The sequence below is a fragment of the Astatotilapia calliptera genome, chromosome 18, assembly GCF_900246225.1.
Source record: "Astatotilapia calliptera chromosome 18, fAstCal1.2, whole genome shotgun sequence".
Taxonomy (NCBI): Eukaryota; Metazoa; Chordata; class Actinopteri; order Cichliformes; family Cichlidae; genus Astatotilapia; species Astatotilapia calliptera.
Window position 1 is genome coordinate 27,303,140 of NC_039319.1, and position 23,938 is coordinate 27,327,077.

General features: G+C 41.4%; 1 protein-coding gene across 1 annotated transcript; it reads right to left on the bottom strand.

The window, feature by feature from the left end:
• col6a1 (collagen, type VI, alpha 1) lies at window positions 1-22,827 on the bottom strand. The gene is made up of 35 exons (XM_026148913.1): window positions 22,557-22,827; window positions 21,847-21,976; window positions 21,192-21,392; window positions 20,939-21,098; window positions 19,670-19,783; window positions 19,468-19,488; window positions 18,579-18,599; window positions 18,447-18,491; window positions 18,288-18,341; window positions 18,141-18,185; window positions 17,807-17,833; window positions 17,681-17,707; window positions 17,512-17,556; window positions 17,368-17,421; window positions 16,771-16,833; window positions 16,627-16,689; window positions 16,485-16,538; window positions 16,357-16,392; window positions 16,212-16,274; window positions 15,868-15,930; window positions 14,747-14,809; window positions 13,831-13,893; window positions 13,677-13,727; window positions 13,554-13,589; window positions 13,280-13,342; window positions 10,178-10,243; window positions 9,202-9,237; window positions 8,809-8,845; window positions 5,571-5,579; window positions 5,344-5,477; window positions 4,851-4,948; window positions 3,835-4,021; window positions 3,572-3,743; window positions 3,288-3,317; window positions 1-1,961 (listed from the first exon to the last, which is right to left on the bottom strand). The coding sequence occupies exons 1-35, from the start codon at window positions 22,642-22,644 to the stop codon at window positions 1,357-1,359; spliced, it is 3,024 nt and encodes a 1,007-aa protein (XP_026004698.1). The 5' UTR covers window positions 22,645-22,827; the 3' UTR covers window positions 1-1,356.
• Between the last annotated feature and the right edge of the window lie 1,111 nt (window positions 22,828-23,938).

Sequence of the window (23,938 nt, forward strand, 5' to 3'; positions counted from 1 at the left end):
TTAGGTGCAGCAACCTTTATTGAAGGAGCTCTTATGAAACTACTGCGGCTGTGCATCCCCACGGTAAAAATATCTTCTTTAACAAAAAGGGTAGAGGCTAATACACTGAAACTAGTAGCACCACAGATAACAACAACAGCTCAGTGACTCTGAGCCAATGAAGATAACAACACCTTTGAACTTCCACTTAAGGTGATCTAAAAAGCTGTGTGTATTTTTCTGTGTGTGGGTAGGTGTGAGAAGTGCCATGTTTATTTTCAAGGTTTCCACCATGGCAGATTCCAAGGTCACTGAACCAATGTATGCATGTAAGCGTATGTGTGTGTGAAACTGAGGCTTTTCTGCTCCACAGACAATAAAGAACAGTTTTTTATCATTACTCTATTATTTGAACCAGCGACCATAGTACAGCTGTTTATGGACCAACGCCCCGAGGCTCTGTGTAAAACACACATTCACATGTAAATGATGTCCACACACTGAGAGGGTTCACACATACTCACAGACAGAACCACACAGGTAAGGTCGAGCTGTGGAGTTCTGGTGAAGCAGGCTTTCTACATAAGCCTATCTGATGTCACATCCTGTTTTGGTGATTTAATATAACTTTGACATAATGAACAGTGTGAGTTTTCTCCAATTGTGGACTAAGTTAACACTTAAAGATCATGGAGGTGGAGTTTAAAATAAATCAGTTCACAGCTGTGATTGGTCACTTCATTTTGCGTTACTGTCACACAACAGATCTGACACCACTTGAAAGAGTGGCTAGAGTTATAATGAAAATAAGAAAAAAGAATCCACATTAGACTCTAAACACAATCCTTGAAAGGGCAGGAGGTCCGGTCCTGGAGAGGCAAGTAAGTGCTGTTTCAAAGAGCCTTGTTTAAAGCTGAAGTCAGAGCTGACAGTGATACAGGGATACCTGAGTAGAAATCAGCCTAATGCAGATGAAAGCTAGAAATAGACACGTGCTAATACTGATGGCTTTCCAGGACCGGAGTTACCCATTTATTTGGCACTTTTTTACCCTGAACTTTACCTCCAAGGCAGAAATTTCTAAAAGTGGGAGGTTTAGGTCAAATACCTTCGTTTGGTTATGATCTCAGCGAAGGCACCGGGGTTTGTACACAGCCTAACATGGTCCGCCTTGGAGGATCAAGTTGGGGTAAAAAAAAAAAAAAGGTTTCTGGGTAATTTTTGAAGAAATTTACATTTTTTCTGCCACACAATCATTAGTCATTTTGCGACTTTCTTTTCTTTTTTAAACACAGTGTACTGTAAATGAGTGAGACTGAATATTCATTGGACTAAAAATGTAAAGCGTATTAGTCCTGTTGTATGGTGTATCGCCATTCAGGGCATGGACACCCTGCGGGAGACGGTTTGGTAAAAGACCCCACGGAGCAGAGATGGGTAGTCTGGGAGACGGAACAGATGGCGCTGAGCGTATGTGATGTCGGCCAGCCGTCCTCTGCTCACCAGAGTGCGCAGGTTAGCCTCGCTGACCTGGGTGCCAGCTGAGATGACATAGAGCTCAATACCAGCATCCGCCACCTCGCGAACACGCTTCTCCAGGACAGGCTGGGTGACGCCCTGAGACCTGCCGTCAGAGAAGAGCACCAGCTTCTTACTGCCTGCTGATCCATCCCCGCGGGAGGCTAAAGTCCTGATTGCAAACTCCAAGGCCTGGGTCACGCTGGTGCCATCGTTTTGGAAGGTAGCTGCTTTAATTTCCTCAGACAACACTGTCAGATTGTGATTCAGCGGCGCGTCCAAGCGAGCATTCCGACTATACTGGCCCACACCCACTCTAATCTGGGCACCAAGCGACCTGTTTGCGTTCAGGAAGCGATCAGCCAAGTGTTGGGCAAAGGTTTTGCTTATTTCAAAGTTCTTCTGGCCTACGCTGGCCGAGCTGTCCATCATCACCAAAATATCGGTACTTTGAGGAAACTCGACTGCAATATAAGCAGAAATAATACACACAACACATCTGGTCAGAGATTTCCAACACAGGAGAGAGAAACACAGCATTTATTTATGATGTCTTTAACATCCAGATTCTAATTTATTGTTGGTTTGGGGTTTTTTCGACTTTCGTTCACTGAATAACGTGACTGTGTTGAGATGTATTTTTTTCAAACAATCCTTAAAATAATATAGAAAAGGTGAGGCAGAGGCAGAAGTAACTAAAATTAAATTTTAGCCTAAAGCTTAGAGACAGAAACAGAAAAAGGGAATTCGTTCAGAGTTACCTCTAGCCACTAAGCACAAAACATAGAGGTAGGAGGGCTGACTCTGATCTGAACGTCAGAGCTCATGTGGGGTCTGTCACTGAGTCTCCTTCCTTCTGCTTTAAACTGTTCGACCTTTTCTAAGTCTGAGTAACACAAAGAAACTGATAACATGCTTTTATGCCAACAAAGCTGGATAATTGTAATGCCCTGCTAGCTGGTCGACTTAAAATGTGTTACATCAGCAGAAGTTAGATCATTTATTTGGAGATAAGAGAAAGATTATATTGATTCTGAAGTCTATACTGGCTGCCTGTCAGTAGTGAATTCAAAATCATTTTACTTGTTTTTAAACCACCTCGTGGCCTTATTCCAGTATCTATGTCTCACGTGCTGATGGCATATAAAGTATTTCAGGTCTTTTTCTTGTTCCAGTGTGGAGGAAGAAAATGTTTAGAGGCAGCCATGAGGTTTTACCCACATCGCTAAAACAGCAGCAGCACCCAAGAGCAACAGAAGGTTTTTGAAATCTCTAAAAAGAAATTTAAATCAAATCTTTTATGCTGAAAAGATTGGATTTGGGGTTTTCTTACATGTCCTACTGATGTCGCATATTTTTATTTGATTTTTTAAAATAACTTTCTATGTTTTTAACTATATCTTTAACTTTGTATTTTTGTTGCTATTTTATTTGTGATTATTTTTATTTTTACATTTTTAATGTAATATTTTAATATCTATTTTTAAATTGATTTAAGCTTTATTTGACTTACTCTTATCATACCTATAGGCCATTTCAAATTTAGATTTATTTCTTGTCTGCTGCATATTAATTTATTATATAATTTATTTGTTCCTCCTTATTATGTCTTTTTGACAGTTGTGAAGCACTTTGACCTGCACTAACCTGCATGAAAGGTGCTATAGAAAAATAGCTTTGAACAACTGATTTCTGAATGAGGGATGTAAGACATTGTCAAACCCAGTAAAATAGTACAAACATAATACAACCCAGTGTAACTGTGTATTGGAAAATAATATCAGACTTACTGGGACATCTGTAGTCTGGGCATTTCTTCTCTGTAACAGAAAGCACAAGATAAGTCAGTTTATTTCCAAATTACTGTTTCCAGCTGGTTAAATAACTGCAAGATCAGATACTGGCGTGTTGTTTTGTTACTACAAAGAAGTCTTTAATGTTTCTCTGTTACCGCAACTGACACAGACGCCTGGATATCGCTGTATATCGTGAATATGGTGTTGCTAAAACAACACTAATAACTAGATAAGGAGTGCATTCATAGGTTATTTAAATATGTGGAGCTGTGCTGTACCTTTACAGATTCTGTCTGTAAGGTTCTGCAGGAAGTTGTCGTCGAGAAGTTCAGCAAAGTTATCCAGCACGAAGGAAAAGCCTGGTTTGGGGTCGCTCTTACACACCACGTCGTCGAGCTGCTCTTGGTTGGGCTCACGGCCTGAGTAGTCCTTTACTCCTAAACCACCAACCTAGAGATGAAGCAGGGACCTTTTAGGGTTGCCTGTACAGGGATGTGATTCAACCTTCTACAGTGTGTGTTTCAAAGTGTGTCACACTTGCCTGGAGGCCTTTACCACAGAGTATGTTGAGGGGGGTCTTGTCTCTGTCGATATCAGAGCGTCCATCAGTGAGAACGAGAACGACTTTGTTCTCTTTCCTCATGACACTGATTGTGTTGCTCAAAGCAAAATCAAGGGCCTCGCCTGTGTACGTGGCCTCAGCTAGCCACTTCATGTCTCTCACTGCCCTACACACACACACACACACACACACACACGCACACACACACACACACACACACACACACACACGCACACACACACACACACAGACACACACACACACACACACAAAGAAAACGTGCTTAGCATTGAAACATAAGGCAAAATATACAACATGCTGTATTCAAAGGTTCTTTCATTTTATACATTTAAACAGTCATTTCTGTTTCCAGATAAGTAATTACCACTTAGAGTGTATTTAACTTAATAGCGACAGATCTATTTCTGATCAGATCTATAGTGCTGTTTTTTTAGGGTAGAAAAGTCCCTCATTGTCCATTATTGCCATTGTTTGTATTGAGAGCATCATAAAGGCATACAGGGGACGTTACTTTGGACTTCTGACCTGCTCGTCAAACTTTCTAATATTATCTTTAAAAACGCTTTAAAAACGACTTAAATATCCACTGCTTTTGTTTATATTGGCAGAATTTAGGGAATAATCCTGGTATATGGGGATTTGAAATATACTATTATAGTTTGCATCTATTTCTTTCAAGTTGACCCCAAAATGTCTTATAACTTTAAAGAAAATATTATCAAGAGAAAGAGAATGAGCGGCCTTGTTAGTTAGAAATCTAAGTTATACAGGAAACTCTCCATGTTCATGTCCGGTTATTGAAAAATCAATACCTATTATCTATTACCTGCTCCTGCATAATGTTTGTGTTATCAGCGTAAACATCTGCAATGCTACCCTTCTCTCATTTTTTACTGCACTGCAAAATTCTTAAAGTACATTTATAAAGAACAAAGAAAGCCAGAGACTCCTGCCGCACGCGTGTGTGAACTCACTGTTTGAATTCGGTGAGGCTTGAGGATAGTCTGACAGCTTCTTGGGCTCTTGATCCACTGTACTGGACAACACTCACTGTGGACTCGTCGACAGCAAACTGGAAAGAAAAAAACCCAAAGCACTGCATGGTGACTGTGTGTTTTGGTCTGTGTGTGTTTTCCTCTGTCAACATTTCTGTGTCCCACCCATCCTGACTAATTGCAACCAAACTGGGAGAGGAGAGTCACTGGAGAGACATAAAAGCATGTTCCAAACCCAAGAGAATATCTTTCATTCACACTTTTCTATTTTGAGGTTTGCTCTCGAGGCGAGCATTTCGTAACATCTCTGAAAAATAGCTTTAGCACCATTCTTGGAATGATTTTAAATAAACAACAAATCCCACAAAGGTCAAGCATGTGGCTGACAGATGGTGGTAGAGATTAGGAAAAAGGTGAAGAATATGAAATGCAATGCTGTCAAAACAGAGGATAAATTAAAGGAGGATGTTACCTTTACTTGCTGGTCTTTTATCAGCCTGTCAATGACTGTGATGATAAAGTCTTTGGCAAGAGCAAAGTTTGTAGAACCGATACTCTCTGAGCTGTCCACGATGAACGCCAGGTCCACTGGTGCACACTTACACTCTGGAGACACACACATGAATAATTTCATAAAGGCTAATCGTCAAAGTAGCTACAGACAGTGGAGAACAATATAGGCAATGACTCCAAACTCACCACAACAAGCTGGGGGTGATTAGAAGAGCATGGGGGAAAAAAACCACAAATCAAAGTTAATGAAATGCAGAAATAAATGTATCATGATACAATCTGCTTCGGTTTTCATTAGGGTTAGCCTAGCACTGAGCTAAAGAAGGCCAACTGTTTAAAGTGGCCCTATTATATCAATTTCCTGCACCATATTTGTATTTTAAGACTGTGTAAGCTTTGCTTTGGTTCAGTTTTAGCTGTTCTTTTCTTAAACTAAAAACTTGAAGCTCTCAAAATGCAATAAATGCCATCTTCTATTAAAGCACTAGCTTAAAATATCTGAAATACTCTGTGAAAAAAAGTGAAACAATCCTCAATGTTTACTCCATATTATGACCTAATGAAAGCTGCTGTTACTTTTTCTCTGGGCTGATGATCTAAACTCAAACGCTATTATTACAAGTTTCTGTGCCACACTGCTCTGCATCTGGCTTTCATTTCCAGTTGAAAGGAAACAAAGGAAGCGATATTAGCCTTAACATCTTTCCTGTTGTGAAGAAACGAGAAATGAGCAGGAAAATGCTTGTGGCACCTTCCCAAAGGACTGTGGCTGTGTTTTGAGCACTTCTCTTATGATACTTTTGCTGCATTGATGGGATGAATATACCAAATGGCGCAGCTGGTTATGAACAATGAATAAATCAAAAGGAATCAATGGTTTTGGACTTCAAGTCAACAATGGTAAATATAAAATCCTCTCATGCTAGGCACAAAACCGTCCAATACATCCAACACTTACAACCTCCGAAAGCAAACGTTTGGTCATGACCCTGTTCAAATAGGAAGATGACAACCTGCCAGTTCAATCAGCTCAGCAGTCCATAAGTGACCAGCAACCTCCAACTAAGACCAGTATGTCAGATGTCTGTCCATCATCCAGGTCATGGCAGCCTTAAGAGCTTGTCTTAACTTCTTTAGCTTGTCAAAACGTTTCACCTCTCATCATTCAACAGCACAACCCTCAGGTGTACACTTGTACTTAAAGGACAATGACAATGTTCATATTTTGGACCGAGTAGACAGATGGTTTGTAAAACCAGTAAAGGAGGCCACCTATGTCCATTGCTACATTGTAGCCACTGTCTTGAGATCCCTTCACTGTTGCTTCAACCCCCCACCTCACCTCAAGTGACATCAATAGGTCACATGACAGAGGAGGGCAGGGTCTCACAGTAGTTTCAGTCTTAAACACCGCTGATGGTATTAACCAATAGTCAGTAGCAGGTCAAGTAGCAGAACAACAGCTCTCAGGATCATTTCCAAAGGAGACAACACTCAGTAGACATTAAATACCTGAGACTCTCCACCTTTCGTTTTTAGTGATGAAGAAGCGTCTCTAAGTTCAGTTGTGTTCTTTTTTTCAAGCTCTTAAGAATATTTCAGATGCAGACCTATGATGGCCAGCAGATGTGCATAAACAGATGTTTGTGGACCATGTATAACTGTTTAAACACAAAGTTTATTTGGATTTTTTTAAAAAAGGAATGATGGTAGAGGACTATATTACATCAGTAGATGCTTATTTTGTTAAACACTGTTAGTGGAGCAACATCCATTCATTCATTTTCCAACACTTTTCAGGGTCTGGGACACAGGGTCAGCAGTCTAAGCAGAGATTTGGACTGCCTCATCTTTGCAGTAGCCTAAGCAATGATGCGGTGGCAGCACTCTGCACCACTCCTGATGCTACACCAATCCATCTGTCCATTTCCCTGAGATACCTGAGCAGCAACTCCTTTGTGACCTGGAATGAGCACTCTACTCTTTTCCAGCTGAGAACCATGGCCTCAGGCTTGGAAATGCTAATTCTCATTCCTGCTGTTTCACACTGGGCTATAAACTGCAAAAGCAGAGGAGATCCCGAGGCCACAAAACCAGAAACCCTTCTCTGCTTGACAATAACTAAAAATTACCTATCCATAAAATTTATAACTAAAATCTGTGTGCAACCCTGCTGGTTCTTACCTTTGGCAATGCAAACCAAGCTGTTACTAAGGTTGTACAGGCACAGAATGGCCCATGACAGCAGGGCAGACACTTCATACTACTAAAGCAATCCCAGAGGACACACTGAGGGATATCTTATTATTTTATTGTCTATAAAATACATGCAATATCCTTGAGAAGAAAAGGAGTTGGTCATATGTTCAACAACCAGGATGAAAATCAAATTGTTCCTCGTGGATCTGAGGGTCGACCAATGGACAGACTCTCCCAAAAGCACCCTAACAAAGAACATCCCAGAGAGCTGAGGTTTGCTGATTCTGCTAAAGTTGGACCACAACCTTGTTTTCCCTTCTTAAAAAGAAGAAACATCACCCCAGTTTGATAAACCAGAGGCACTATTGTTGAGTTCCATGCAGCTTTGCGTTGGTGTATCAACCTAGACAGCCCTCCAGTCGAGAAAGTTGCCCAGTCTACATGACACTGAACCCCACTGAAGTCTAGGTTCCTCAATTTTCTTTTTCAGTTTTTCACAAACCTACTTTTTCACAGTAGGTTTCTAAATTCCCCTCTGTATACCATCACCTTATCATGGTGGAGGGGATTAGATCCTATACTGGGATGGGTCTCTCAAGGAAAATTAGTGCTGGATATGGATGTCCAGTTTGACTAATACCCAGTATGGTTTCCTCCTCAGTTACAGTACAATCAGGTTCAAATTGAAAACGATAAACAGAACAATTCCCTGTTTATCTTAATGTAAAGTCCAAGACTGTTCCAACTGTTCAACATCACTACCCAGACTGCACTGAGACTTTTTAAAAATCAGATTTAAATGGATGACGTTCGTTTTTAATCGAAGAGGCTATACATGTGTTTTTAGTTAGACTTTAAGCCATCCTTTTTTCTGACTGGGTGATCCTGACAACCAGAAGCTTCAAACAGCAGGTCTTCTGTTCTCTTAGTCAGAGCTCTTTGCCTGAGATGACCACATTAGGGAGATCCCCTGTTTATGACATCATACAAACCAAGACTGAAACTGACAATCTGAGGTCTTAACTTTTGGCTCACAGGGATTACTTGTACATATGCTGACCTCATTATCTGAAACATCTGCAATGTTTAACATTCGCACTCACCACTGTAACTGTAATGTATATATATATACATACATATGAATGACAGAGAAAACTTTAACATAAAGAATTTAAATTCTGTGAGTGGGTGTTCAAGAAGGCAAACCGTTAAGTCTTGAACTTACAGCAGAGCTTCATAATGATATCCAGAATTTCACAATCCTGAAGAGAGAGGCAGAGGATACATTACAATATGGCCGCAGACCTACATCACATTACATAATATACAAACACGACACACAGCCAGCTCCCTGACTGCTTTTGAGCCGCTCCAAAGGAGAAGAAAATGAAAACATGACTACGTGATATTTTACTTAGAAGTCAGTGAGCGCCTTGGGGTTTTGTGTTCAGGAAATTGGTTGTGTGGCTTTGGACTGAACATACAGTATCAGTTGCAGATGCAAAACTTGCACAGCCTCAAGGGGGAATTAAGTGTGTTAGCACTCTGGTGCTACGGCTAAATTGAGGGCGAAGGCTCACATTAATTGGATTGCTTCAATTTTTATCTTGATACTCACATCGGCTCCTGGTGGTCCGGGAGGCCCTGGTGGTCCCTGAAAAGGAGATAGGGAGACTTGAGTGATTCATCCTCCTGAAAAATGTCTATGTTTTTTTTGTTTTGTTTTTTCTTTTAAAAATCTGTCCAAAGGTCTATCTGGTCTGGCTTCAAGATGACAGAGGAAAGTTTTTGTGTTTTAGTTGGAATTAAAAAATATGGGGGGCTTCTTTGAAAAAGACGTTACTCCTCTGACTGTACGCAAGGTTCTCACCATGACTGAACCCACAATCCGCGCCCACACATTTCATGCTCGCCACTGTCGTTCTGCAAACATCTGAAACGTCCAAAAGTTCACTGCCACAGAATTTTGGGAGTCGTTTTTTTTTCTTCTCTCGACTGTAGGAAAACCATCTGTTATGTTTTAGCCGACATTAAAGCTCTGTTTAAGGGCACTCGTTTCTGCGTAAAAGACACCAGACTACCACACACACACATTACAGAATGAGAAAGACAGGAAAAGAGAGCGAGGGAGAGAGACAGCCGTTAATTGTAGAGAAGAACAGCACTCGGAGCACATGACGCAAACTTTTCAGTGGTTCCTCTCAGAGAGCGTGCGATCATTTAGATTAATGTCATATTTAGATTAAGCTTTGTTTATATTTTCACATGAAGCAACACCACAAAGTTTAAGGTTTAAGGAAACATAGGAATGATTGTTTTTCCATCTCTTAGCATGTGGTTTGGTGTTGTGGTGTCTGTCTGAAACATGGAAATGGACAGAGTTGAAAGCTGGCTGTGCTCTTGTTAGCTCACTTTCTTAAAGGCCTGCTAAGTCTGTATTTCTTTCCTATTAAGAAGAATTAATGTTTTAATGAATTAACTAATCAAGTGCACAAATAACATTAACAGAAAAAATATGTCAGCATTGCCCATGAATCTATGTTTTACACATTCATACACCACAAACATACGTGCACACTCCATGTCATTCTTACCGGCCTGCCCTCGGGCCCTCTGTGACCTTTGGCCCCTTTTGGTCCTAGAGGCCCTGGTTCGTTATTCTGTCAAAAAAGAGAAAATGAATGGAGATTAAAAGAAAGGGTCACACCTTTGGTTTGTTTTTCTCTTTTGAAATAAATGATTGTAAATCTTTTCAAATTACAGGATGAAAAGCTATTTAAAGAAACTAAGTTGATTTACACACTAATCACAATGAACGTGCAATGCTGTGTGGCAAAGCACTGCTAAACAATAACCACAGCTCATAGTTTTGTCTAAACTGGAAACAGCTGCAGTGGCACACACTTTTTAGATCCAGAGTCCAACTAAAACCTTCATACTGACTTACTGTATAAGTGATTACCTGACTGCAAAACAACCTGATTAGTGTGTGTGTGTTCATTTGTTTACTTTTTTTATGACTCTGTGCTTGACTATGGAAATAAGTAATAAATGTAAAACTTCAGAAGAGTTTTGTCTCCGAGTGTGGTAGTTCATATCATAAAAGTGGAGGAGAAGGAGAAAGTGGAGCACCGTCATTTATTTTTGTGTATACAAAGACAATGCATTCCTGCTTGCTCCACACACAGTTTCAGAAATTGTAAGCACGAGTTTGTTGCCTGATCTTGGAGAAATCCACTGAAGTGCTGTGCCATGTCTCATCATGGCCAGCTATCTAACTATGCAGCGGGCTAAAGGAGCCAAAGCCCCTGCAGCTGCTGCACCCTGACACACAGCTGATCGCTGTGAGAGCTAAACAAATTGATTTAGGACAATGATCACATCGTTGAATTTGAATGTTCCCACAGATACTTTTACACACTTAAAAATTTGAGAATGACGGCAGGCAGCTGAAATGAATTTCACAATAATCCAAAACTGAAAGCAGATACCAAAATAAAAGAAGATTTAAAAAAAAAAATCTTTGAAACACACGAGAAGAGCAGAAACTGTTTTAAAGTGGGTGCTTGTGTGCTTTAAACGGCTCATTTTGGATAAAAGTGTATTTACTCTCTTTTTTTAAAACGACTTCATAAACAATGTGAATGAAAATATTACAGATCATTAATGGACAAATGTCTGTCCTAGAAACCTTCTGATTGGGAGTGACATGTAAGGCAGGAAGCAGTGTAAGCAAAAGGGACTAGCTCACAGTGTAAAGTCACAACCAGCAGATCTGCACTCCTGCAACACAACCATCTACCTACAGTGGACAGATACAGCGGAGACATGAGGGCTGTTGGGGAGACGGTACTGCCAACCATCTGGCTTTTTCACACACATGCCAACAGACGTGAGCCTTTAATAGGAACACACACGTGTGCACACACACGCACACACACACACACACACATATATCTCAACATACATGTGCACACAATGCATGTGACTCCAATTACTGCTCAACTTCAAATGCTAGGATGTAATGAACATGAACTACATCATCCATAGTTACACAAACAGCCAGACAAATCATAGGCTTGATTTTATGGCGTTATATTTAGCGATCACATCCAGATGCAACTGTTTGTCATACCTTTTGCAGGATATGATCTTAAAAGTATGTTAGCCACAACTTTAAATAGGTGGGAAAGCCACACGCCGTTCACAGCCTTCCACCATCCAACAAAAAGCTTTTTTGTGAACAGCTGAGAATGTGGAAACAAGAAAGTCACTGTCTAGGGAGAAAGACATAAGAAGAAAACAGAAATGCATGCATGCCTCTGAGAATGAGTGGAACATAATAACTTCTTTCTGTTCACTGAGATATACAAAAAATGGCATCTAATTATGTTAACTATGGTTTTTTTAGTCTACGATTTTGTCATGGACCGATACAGGGTGCGGTGTGGAAATTAAACCATTGTTAAATGGTACGTCATTTTGGTAACTAACTGGACTTGTTTTCCAAACCTAGATAAGAGAACAGTCACCACTGGACCACTGTCCAAATACAAGGCTGCAGGCAACAACAGGTTAGCTTAGCACCCATTCTGCTAAACTAATTCCTGTGTGTTCAAAGTGGTTTACAATGACAGCATGCACCCACTAGCACTTCTAAAAGCTCATATATATATATATATATATATATCTTTTGTGCAGAATGCTGATTTATGTACCAGGTCAGCCCTTTTGGCATACCTCAAACAAGTATCATTGGGTTGAGTTAAGCTATAGTCTTCATGCTTTATGTTAAGCTAACCAGATAATTTGGGTTGCCTCATGTATTCATTTAACAGAATATGCCCATTACTCTGCTGTCAGAGTGAATGTATCATGTACATTACTGAAACATTACTACAGTACCAAACAAATTTTAGTAAAATATTGGGTGACTGGGTGAATTGTACGGCATCTTATCCTGCTCTGGCTGCAGTAACATAAAGCTTTGATGAGTGGTAAACTGATCTGGCACTGTAAATCCACAGCTCACAGAGTGTGACTGTTCTGCAGAAAAAGGTCAGGGTGCACCAATGTATGGATAGAAACTTTTAAGCCATGAAACTCGAACCCTGGAAGTGAAATTATTTAAATGTAAACACGGCCAAGTTGAACCAGGAATAATCTCTCTCTCTCTCTCTCTCTCTCACACACACACACACACACACACACACACACACACACACACACACACACACACACACACACACACACACACACACACACCAGAAAAAAAGTAATGCAGTCCCCTCATCGTCTCTGCTCACTTCCTGGTAGCCTTGACAACAACATATACACAGCTGCATCAGCTCAAAGCCCTCATCCCCAATGTGTTCAAAAGTACTTAAAGCATTTCCAGCTGCTGAACAGGAGGAAAGTGTGGGAGAAAGACAAAAAAACAAGAGCAGCAAAATACTTCTAGACTACAGAAGAAAAAAAATAATGAAAAGCAGAAAAGACAAAAAGTCACTTTGTAGTATGAGACGTGTTAAAAGACGGCAAATGAATAAGGAGATATGAAAATATATCTAAAATAGTAGCCGTGTGACTCATATCCTGTCAGCTCTCTGCGCCAAGAAAGGAAAGGAGGAAAGATAAAATGAGATCAAGAGCGAGTAGCAACTCAAAAAGGGAAAAGAAGTCAGAGTTGGACTTACATCGGGGCCTGGATCTCCGGGCTCGCCATCATCTCCTTTGGGTCCAGGCGTCCCCCTGCCACCCTGATAAATGCACAGCAGATATAAACAGTTACAGGGGAGCACTGGCAAAGACAGATGATTAAATGATAATGATGATAAAAGGGCTAACAAAGCCCATTAGTTTTAGCTCAGTTAATCGCTGCCTCTAACAAACGTGCATCCCAACATCTGATCTCAAATTAAAAAAAGAGTGCCCTGATTGTCTATGTAAAAAAAAAAAAGAAGAACCTACCGGCTCACCCGGGTCTCCACGGGGCCCAGGATAACCCTAAAAAATAAAACCACATAAGCATCAAAAATATACATAGTTACAGCGAGAAAGCTGCTCCACACTTGAGATGCCCTAACTACCTACCTGGAAACCATGACAACCTTCTGTGCCATTTCCTGGAGCACCATCCGCTCCCTGAAAATAAGAAAGAGAGACACTTACAGATCCATCTGCACACACACACACGACCGGAGTTATGATCGATAGCACACATCTGTCTCCCCCCTTTCTCACTCACCCTCTCTCCCATAGGGCCTCTGTCTCCTGGAGCTCCTTTGATTCCTCTCGGCCCTCTGGGTCCCTGAGAGAAGAAAGGAATGATGAGATTAGAAACACATGAAATGCAACATGAAAACATTTGGATATTGCTGACAGATACTGAGTGTGTGTGTGTCTTTGAGTTAATGTGTGGACCAAGACTGTGAACCAGTTCTATTTCTTGAAATTTCCACCTGAAAAACACCTAAAAAAAACTCTCCCTGATCACATCAGTGGGATCAGACGGAAGTTCAAATTCTAAATCAGAAAGTAAATAGCAGCCTCTCTCGTGATGATTCAGTAAATAATCATGTGATTCAGTGAGCTCTAAAACCAAATTTGATTAATCAGAAAAGAAACACAAACAAAAGTGCAGCATCTGTTTTACTGACAGTAATACTGAGCACTGATCCGTTTTAATAACAGACACGTCAGTCCCATATAAAGGCTTAACAGTAACTATTAGTATCTGCAATCTGTCAGAGATTCTGGCAAGCTGACTGCCTAGATTGTGTGATAACGAGCATCAAACCACCAACAGACATGACAAATGAAAACAAAGCTGACTCACAAAATTTTTATGGATTTAAAGCTACATCAGCGGGTTTGTAGCACTTTAGCCTTTGCTATCTGAAAACACAGAGTCAAATCTTTACTATTACTTTGTAAATGACATGAAAGTATGAGACAGTCTCTGTTTGCTTCTAACGTTCGTCAACTTTAAACAAAAAGGCAGACCAAAAAAGTCTCTCATGTAAAATTACAGTTTTAACTTTGGCAGATAAAGGGCAGTTCATTTAGGAGCCTCTCGCTCATGGAGGAACAACAAACTCCCAGAGTCTTCAAACACTCCTGCACTTTCATTATAACCTGTACATTTGTTTTGTTGGACTCACTTCTGATCCGGCTTGGCCTTCATCTCCTCTGTACCCGGGAGGCCCGGGCTTGCCAGCTTCACCCTGGAAAACAACAACATTAATGACAAACTGTTTAAACACTTTTACTGTACATAACAAAAAGGGGGATTTAAAAAAAAATAAAGTTTTAACAGCGTCACTATTTAACAACTACACTTCCCATGAGTCTTTGCCTGAGGAAAAGTTTCTCAATTTACTCAACTCTTCCCATCGCTGTGTCTATGTGAGCAGATAATCGCCCGGAGAGCAGTGAAAAAAGAAATTATGTTCTCTGCATTGTAACATTATTCAGTAGGATGTTGTGAAACAATTAAAAGTCACTGCTAAGATCTGGTAACATCTGGATCAATCTGAAATGCCGTATACGATATTTAGGTTTGGATTTAGGTTTTGGACTTTCAAGCAATAAGACAAACACACCACAGCACTTCTTTATATTCTAGTTAACACACAAAAAATACTGTTAAACACTCCTGTAGAGTAATGCTATGCCGTTATTCCGGTTGTCCGTTATTCCATGTTTTCCATACTAATCATTTCCTTAGTGTTCACTGACAAGGAAAGTAGCACAGTCAGAAGCACAAAAGAGCCATTGAACGCTCTGACATCACGGAGGTTGCCGCAGCTGATGCTTGTAACGTATTATTATTATTACACTGCCTGGTGCCTTATTAAGAAAAACCATGGTGAGGCTTTGGCTTGAGAGGACGGAGAGAAGAACTGAGTCAGAGGGGAAAGAGTGACTGTTGATGTTCCCAGGAAGAGGAGTAAAATGGAGAATAAGAGGAGGGGAGTTGGGGTTAAAGCAGGGAGGAGTGGGCAGCACTGCGGGGACACAGCCAGGTCTTACTTCTGGAAAACCTGGCCAGTTTATCCCCACTTAACATGAAATATGCACAACTGCTCACATGTGCGCATGCAGCCACTAACATGTTCCTACGAAAGGAAAAAAAGGATAATTCCAGAGAAAGAGCGAGTGGTTTATAGTTGGGGCTGTGCCGTGCTACACCACGCAGCATTGTAAGCAGGGCCGCTAACTGCTCGTGCCTGCTCGAATGCCTGCATGGTTGCTCATATTTGAGTGAGTGTTTCTGTCTTACGGGGGCGCCGTTGGGGCCAGTTGTGCCCTCCCTCCCTTGTTCTCCGCGGGGTCCTGGATCCCCCTGGCAAGGAAAAGAACAAATGTATAAATTAGACTAAAGGCATTCAAGACAGTAACAAAAGACAAGGAACGCAGACAGAGCCAGGCTTTAAAAAACAGTCAGCTCAGTGGGAGTACATGAGGAATTACACAAAAACTGTTCTATTAAGGTCAGTGTGGTTACAGTGGACTCACTATACTGTACACGTGCCAAACTGAATTTCCCATGAATTTCTGAGGAGAAAATGCTGAACTGGTGAAGGCCCGGGAGGGACTGGGGTTAAACCTTTTATCAGCACTTACCGGTTCTCCTCTTGGGCCTCGGTTTCCACGGGAACCTTGCTCCCCCTTCTCTCCAGGTAGCCCCTACGAGAGATTTTTGAGACGGTAACGTGCATTTTGGTAGCTGTCACACACAAAAACACCATTTTAAAGTCAATATATTTACTTTCTCGCCCGCAGGTCCATCATTCCCTGGTAATCCCTGAAATGCAAACATAGCAGAAACTTATAGAAGCTACAGTGAAAGTCATGAACTTCATTTTTTTTTTGGTTTTATCCAGCTTTATCGCTTACATCTTCGCCGCGCTCTCCTTTGTCCCCGTCAGGACCACGAGGGCCTGGATCACCCTGTCACGACAAACATGGTTAATTCTGTATCAAAGTTCCTGCTTTGTCATCTCTCGTCGTTTCTGTGTTTCTCTGTACGCTGACTCACCTTTGGGCCCAATGGTCCATAGTTTCCAGGTCGTCCTGGTTCGCCGTCCCTCCCGGGATCTCCCTGGAATGAGCACACAGCACCTTAATACAGGGCGTTAAAGGCCACACAAAATTCTAGCACCCAGAACTCCTTCTCTCTTACTTTTTCTCCTTTAATTCCATAAGAGCCAGGGTCTCCCTTTGGTCCATGCTCTCCCTGCGAGCCCTGGAAACACACAACACAGAGACAGTTTCAATGCATGATCAGAAGCAGCTGAGGTAACACTCCATCTTGGAGGCTGCCGTACTTGTAAGCTCATGTATATGTGTGTATGTTTACAGTACAGCTATATGGACTCATCCAAACAGTCTGACAGAAAAGAATGTAAACTAAGCCAAAGATTAAAGAGCACATGGTCTGGTCTGCTGGAGATACCAGGCAGAATTTGTGTTTGGACCAAATAAAAAGAAAGAGAGCGACATTCCTAGGCATGCACACAATAGCTAACGGCTAATCTATAAACAAAGACGCTGAAAACAGCATTGGCTTATCTGAGGGTGTGTTAAAGTGTTCAGGAGTGTAATTAAGACAAAACATAAACTCTGTTTGTCCCAATGTCGACACATCTGATTGCACATTTGCAACTTTTCTAATTAGTGTCATGGATCTCATGATTAGCTCCCATTTGCACTTGGCCATGAGTGTTAATGGTGCTCGATTAAAGGTCATAAAAGGTTCAATGTATATATTTAAACTCACGTCTTGTCCAGGAGAGCCTTTACAGCCAGCAAGTCCAGGGAAACCAGGTTCACCCTAAAGGGGAAAACACACAAAAACATCTATAAAAACGGATACATCTGAGAGGAGAAAGATGGACGCATCAGATGGCCGGACTTTACTCACCTTGCGTCCGTCGATTCCATCCTTTCCCCTTTGACCTTTGTCTCCCTGAGAAGATGGAACAGATGGAAAGAATAGAAAGAATTAAAGCGAGACGAAACCATAAGATTCCAGGGCAACCGCCGGTACAACGGCCTCTCTCTCTGAAGACAAGAAGTCAATATTAGCTCACCTTGTAGCCTTTGTGTCCTCTGTCACCCTGCAGAAAACACACAAACACAGAGTCAGTCACTCGAGAATATTAAAGCACAGAACTGAATCTTACTAAAATATATATTTTGGGGGTATCTGACAGTACCTTCCCTCCTCTTGGGCCACGGTCTCCCTAGAAACAGAAACACATACGTCATTATTATTACACAGCATGGGGGATGAGGTGAATGATAAGGTGGGAAAACTGACTGGAGGTCAGCGGTCATGACTAGACAAACATACACATACTTAGAGTTACCAGACTGCCTCCTCTTGAGAAGTCAAACTTAATTTACTTGGAGCAGGATTAATATCCTTCTAGTTTACTTAATAGTGCAGAAAATTTAAAAAACAAATAAATACTTTGCTTCAAAATATCATGAAGGCTCCCTTAGATCCCAGCTCCAATCTATCAGCATGTTTTATTAAGTGCACTGTACCTTCATTCCACTGTAACCGACAGGACCAGGGTCGCCAATCCTGCCCTGTAAGAAAGAAATGGGATAAACGGACAGTTTTTTCAGCAGGTGCACCAAGTGTTGGATGCCACATACTTTTTATGCTTATTATTGGAGGAAGCCACCTACCACATCACCAACATCTCCCTTCTCTCCTGGCATCCCTGGTCTACCTATTTCTCCCTGTAGAGAGAAGGGGAGGATGGAGGTTAGTCAACAAGGTTTAAATGGGACGGTTGGAGATCTGTACATAACTACATCTCTCAATTTTCCCAACAGCTATCCCACCTTAGAGCCAGATTCTCCATCTGGTCCTTTGTCCCCTCCAGGAGCCTGTAGGCAAACAAAAGTTAGCTCCAAAAATATAGTCCAAAGAGAAATCACGCTTGTGACTTATAAAATAAAAAAGGTAGTACTTACAACGCAGTCAAACGAGCAACACTGGAAAAAAAGAACAAAAGATTTTAAAAAATGAAAAGTGTGTCTGTGCGTCTATGGCTGTACAGAAGATTGGATACTTAGTTTTGCTCAAATCTAAGTAAGACATGCTGTTAGGCAGGTGCGATCACACTGGAAATACAAAAAAACCATGTTTTCTGGTGTCACCTGAACCTCTCACATACACAGTGGTAAAAACAAAACAAGCTATTATAGTTTTAATAGTAATCGCAGTAATCTCAATTAGCTTTTGGATGTGGTGGCTGTAGCATCTAGTGTGTGCCCTCAGTGACCTCTCCTAGTTTCCTGTTTAGTGAAGTTGTTTAGTGAAGTTTAAGATAAGATAAGATAAGATAAGATAAGATAAAACTTTATTAATCCCTCGGGTGGGTTCCTCTGGGAAATTCGATAGTTCCTCTGGGAAATTCGATCATCTCAGTGAAGATTCACTGAGATGTTCACTTGCCTCAAGGACCTTGAGGCAACTGTTGTAAATTGGTGCTGTATAAATAAAACTGAATTGAATTGAAATATGCAGCACAAAAAAAAAAAAAAAAAAAAAAAAAGAGTACAGCAGAGAACCCTGGTTTTTAAATACTGCATTTTGACTCAAAATGAATCAGCAGAGCTCATCAGATACAAATAAGATGTTAGGCTGTTTCTTTAAAAGCACAGTGCTTAATATTTACTCAGCCAAAAATATGTTTGAACAAACAAGAGCTGAACATTATTGGTGACATTTTTTTTTCTAGCCAGCCTTCTCAGCCCCAAACATGAGAAAACCCAGGCCGGCTTCTGCAGCAAAGCATGCAACAAGCAGTGAAGTTAACTTTATCTAAATAAAAATAAATAAATAAATAATTGGACATACCACATCCTTTGTTTCATTTGTCTGGAAAGAAGAGATAAACCAGGAGTTAGTTTGAAATCCAAATGTTTCAATGTTCAGAGACGAGAGAGAGAAGAGAAGAGAAGAGAAGAGAAGAGAAGAGAAGAGAAGAGAAGAGAAGAGAAGAGAAGAGAAGAGAAGAGAAGAGAAGAGAAGAGAAGAGAAGAGAAGAGAAGAGACGTACGATCATGTTAATGATGGTTTCAATGGTTGCCATCTTGCTGGTTCTGAGGTCATCTGCAGCAGTGAAGTTCTGTCTGTAGTTGCGGTCTGTGGCAATGAGAGACAGCCTGGCTTCCTGTAAATCAAACACAAACATCTTTATCTACGATCTGGCCACACTAGTATCCGAATGATTAAGATTAACATCTGCCAACATGTTCTTCCTGACATTAGCCGGTAGAGGAAAATTGTGAAATCCACCACGCAGAGATTCCTGGCATAACATGGTATTAAGATTAATGATACTTGTTTTTACCTGACTGTGAACAGAACACATTAAAAAAAAGCATTTTCAATACAGTGCATGCAGAGTTTAATCTGTATATCTGTTTAATCTAAAGAAGCCATGGTGGAATCAAAAACATTTGGAAAGATAATAATTTGTTTTTCCAGAATTCTATTTTCTTCAATTCACTGTCTCTTAAACTGTTTCACTGTGCTGTGGGGTTTACACTTGAGCTATGCTGGATTTGTCTTTAAAGCAGACCTTTTATGCTCTTTTTTTTTTTTTTTTTGCTCCACGTTTGCATGATTCACAGTCTAAACAAGCCTTGTTTATCTTTAATCGAGTCATCCTACAACCCATCAATTCAATGACCTGTCTGAAATTAAGCATCCCTCCCTCCTCCTTACTGCCTGTTTTCATCTTATTGGCTGGTGCTCAGAAACAGAAACAGGTGGGAGGAGCTTCTGTGCTTACAACCTGATATAGCCATATTAGAAGTTTCAGCTTTTACTGATATCCAGCAGAGCCTAGAGCTGCCTTAGCTAACACTCTGACCTCATTATCTGAACACTTGAGAAAAAGAGAAAAAGTGGACTACGCTCTTTAGCTTCATATGGCATCAGAAAGCTGAGTTGACCAGATCATCCAAAGAAAAACATCTTCTTAGTATGACATTTCTGTCTTAATGCATTTGCAAACAGGATTTGGTTTATAATCATAAGACTTATCCCTTATATTTCACAATTTAAAAAAACTAGAACAGATGTCTTCATCAGAGATCAAATAACCGTTATCATGTACACATGGCTATGTAAGTATAAACCCATGAAAATAAGACTGAAACTGATTTAAGTATCAAACTCTGAAATCAAAATTAACTTATAATAGCTAATTAGTGAAAATGACACGCCAAACCTTAACTCCCCCAAAATGTATTTGAGCAATGCACGGCTTCATTTGTGCAAAGTTTAATAAATGATCTGTATGTGTGTGTATGCGTTGTACCTCCTGGTCAGGTGAGATGGCGACAGCGAACACTTTGACCCCGTGTAGCTTGGCTTCGTTAGCAGCCTCCTGCACACCTCCACATGGCTCTTTGTAACCAGTAATAGGATGTCCATCAGTCACCACCACCAAATACTTGTTCTCATGGTAATGGGAACCCCTGCAAGCAGGTACACACGTATGCAAACACATTCAGAAATGTTGTCAGCGTCTTTATTATTTCAGGATGAAACTATGCGCGTGCTGTTATTACCCAATGAGCAGCTCAGCGAGGCCCCTCTTGATGGCACAGTCGGTGTACGTGCCCTTGCCGATGTACGCGATGTTGTCGATGGCCGTCTTCAGGGCATTGCGTTCGGTATTCAAGTCACTCAGCTCCTTCACCAGTTTGACTTCGTCACTGTAGTGCAGCGCTCCTGAGTTCCATGTCAGGATGCGGTCACACTGGTGGCGCCTGGATAAGCAATGGTATTAAAATCAAACATGGTACAGACAGGCAGGGGTGGACCAGAACTATGCAGATTCAATCACAGTCATAGTCAGAGGGCTTTCTTTAAGTTTTTCTTTTTCATTCTGCTTCACACTTTCATCCCATTATATTTCATATAAAAGTAATTGGCAGAGTTCTGTCATTTGATTAAAAAAATCTAAGCCCAGGTGTTTAAAAGTTACTCTATGTTACATTTCCCCAACTACAGCCACTGTAAGTAGTGGGTGTGGTGGGTAGGCTAAAAGGACTCTGCACCTGTAGCCACGCCCACAGTGTATCCGAGTATGCTGTACAGTGCTCCTTACTGGTACCTGAACACTTCCTCCAGAACTGAAGGTAATTTGTGTGTGTGTGTGTGTGTGTGTGTGTGTGTGTGTGTGTGTGTGTGTGTGTGTGTGTGTGTGTGTGTGTTTCTTACATGTCTTTGAGTTGATCTATGAAGTCCTTGGCGAAATTTTTGATCTGGTCAATATAATAGGAATCCGGTGTCCTTCTGAGGGCAACACTCTCAGATGTATCCAGGACGAAGAACAGGTCAACAGGACACTCTGTTCACAAAGCAGATAATCAATGACTGTGATCAGCAAATATAATCCCACGATTTAAAAAAAAAAATGAAGAAGAACGAAAAAATGATCCAACTAATGTGATTTCTAGCTGCTTAGATTTCTCTAAACGTGTTAACAATCAGCTTCAACACTGGTGAAACCAGCAGAAGTCATTACTTCAGCACCAGAGGCCTACAGCTCATTATAATGAGCAACATTAGATCATCTCATTGGCTGATCATGTCATACAGGTAGGAAACCTCAGCAGACTATCTGCATCTATAACATGGCTGTTTGCACAAACACCTGTCCTATGACTCCTGTCACCTCGGTGGGGGAGCCGGCCTGAGGTTCTCGGCTACTCTGACATCACATATCAGTCTGCTTTACAGCCAACACCTCACATGACCATTAGGTAAAACGATAGCGGACTAGGATTCTATCATCTTGGTTGTTAGTGCATCAAAATACAGCAAACAAACGACTTCATTGCATTCGACACAATAAACACACTTCAAGTGCAAAAGAATCGCACTAGAACATCTGCTTGGAAAGCACCAGATGTTTTCAGCAAACCTACCAGCAACTCTGCGCCGTTGGTCCTGCTGTAGTTGCGCTCCAGCCATGAAAACGCACAGCAGCGCGAGGAGACTTCTGAGAGTCTCCATGATTAAACTGTGAAAGAACAACTAAACCACGGCACCCAACCCCCGACAAAAAACAACTGCGGCCCCAAGCCCCACACCTCTAAACTGATTTCGTGAAGTTTTGGCGATCCAGAGGTCTGAGGTTTCTCCGAGGCGAAACCCAAGAGCGCGCAGAGGAGGACCAGAGCGCACGGTGAGGGGAGAGGAGGGGGGAGCAGGAGGAGGAGGAGGAGTTTGTAAAGCTTTCTCTAAGGAAGCTGATGAGAAGCAATGTACCAGAGCGCGCACGGACCAGCAGTTTACGCCAATTACCCAGATGTGCACGCTTCCTTAAAAGGGGCCAAACAATAAACTGGTGACTGTCAGCGAGACTTCAGCATTCACAGAGCTGATTCTTTTTATTTTGGCATAAAGAGAAAATGTGGAAACTGGACATTTAGTTTTTCAGTTTCACATCGTTTATAGAGAACGCCCCTTTAATGTTATTTGGTCACTACGCGGCTGCTCCTTCATCAAACTGCCTACATGTCACCCACAAAAATCAAGAAACGCAAACCAGAATAGATGAAGCTGAAATCACTTCATGTTGCTTAATGAAAACCATGTGGCGCACATCTTGGAAGCATTTTGAGCTCTATTCCTGCAGAAATCTGCGGAAGATGGGGTGGGGGTTGGTGGGTGGAGCTTTAACACATCTGGTTCATTTTAAAAGTCCAGACCAACCTGAACATAAAAGCAAGACGAGAAGGGCGTGGGAGCGCGCTGCGGTGGGATGGTGTCTCTATTGACCCTTTGGAAGCAGCGCCATCTAGCGCTGGTTGAGGGCTGACCTTGGAAGCTACTTTGGAAAGAGGGGGTGTTCATTTGGCAGGGTGTTGATGGGGGGGGGGGGGGGTGGATGCTGCACAGTTGCTGCCGACATGTGTGTGTGTCTGTGTGTGAAGGCATCGAAGGTCTGGCCTGGACTCAGATTTTCCACTGAGATCACCGAGTTAGGGAGAGAAGGAGAGCAAAGAAGGGAGAGGAGGAGGGACTAGGAAGAGAGAGGGGGGGGACACATCTGGTTATGATCTGTATTTATTAGCAGGCTCTCATTGTAAATCTGTAGGATTTTTGGCAGATGTGGTGCTCAGCATGAAGTGTGATGCATGCATTTCACAATACGTGCCTTCATCAGGAATACATTATTCCATAGTAAAACTCACAGGAATGCACAAACAGAGCTCTGCTTTAAGCTTTGTTTTTGTGAGTTACACAACCCCCTGGAATTTATGAATCTGACAAGTTGGACTGGAATCTGTTTCATTCACTAGAA

Excerpts from the sequence above, each read along its gene's own strand:
- col6a1 (XM_026148913.1), bottom strand. The coding sequence starts at position 22,644 with ATGGAGACTCTCAGAAGTCTCCTCGCGCTGCTGTGCGTTTTCATGGCT. Across the intron at positions 21,393-21,846 it reads ATAGATCAACTCAAAGACAT|GCGCCACCAGTGTGACCGCA; the intron begins GTAAGAAACACA and ends TTGCTTATCCAG. Across the intron at positions 18,186-18,287 it reads AGGGAGATGTTGGTGATGTG|GGCAGGATTGGCGACCCTGG; the intron begins GTAGGTGGCTTC and ends TCTTTCTTACAG.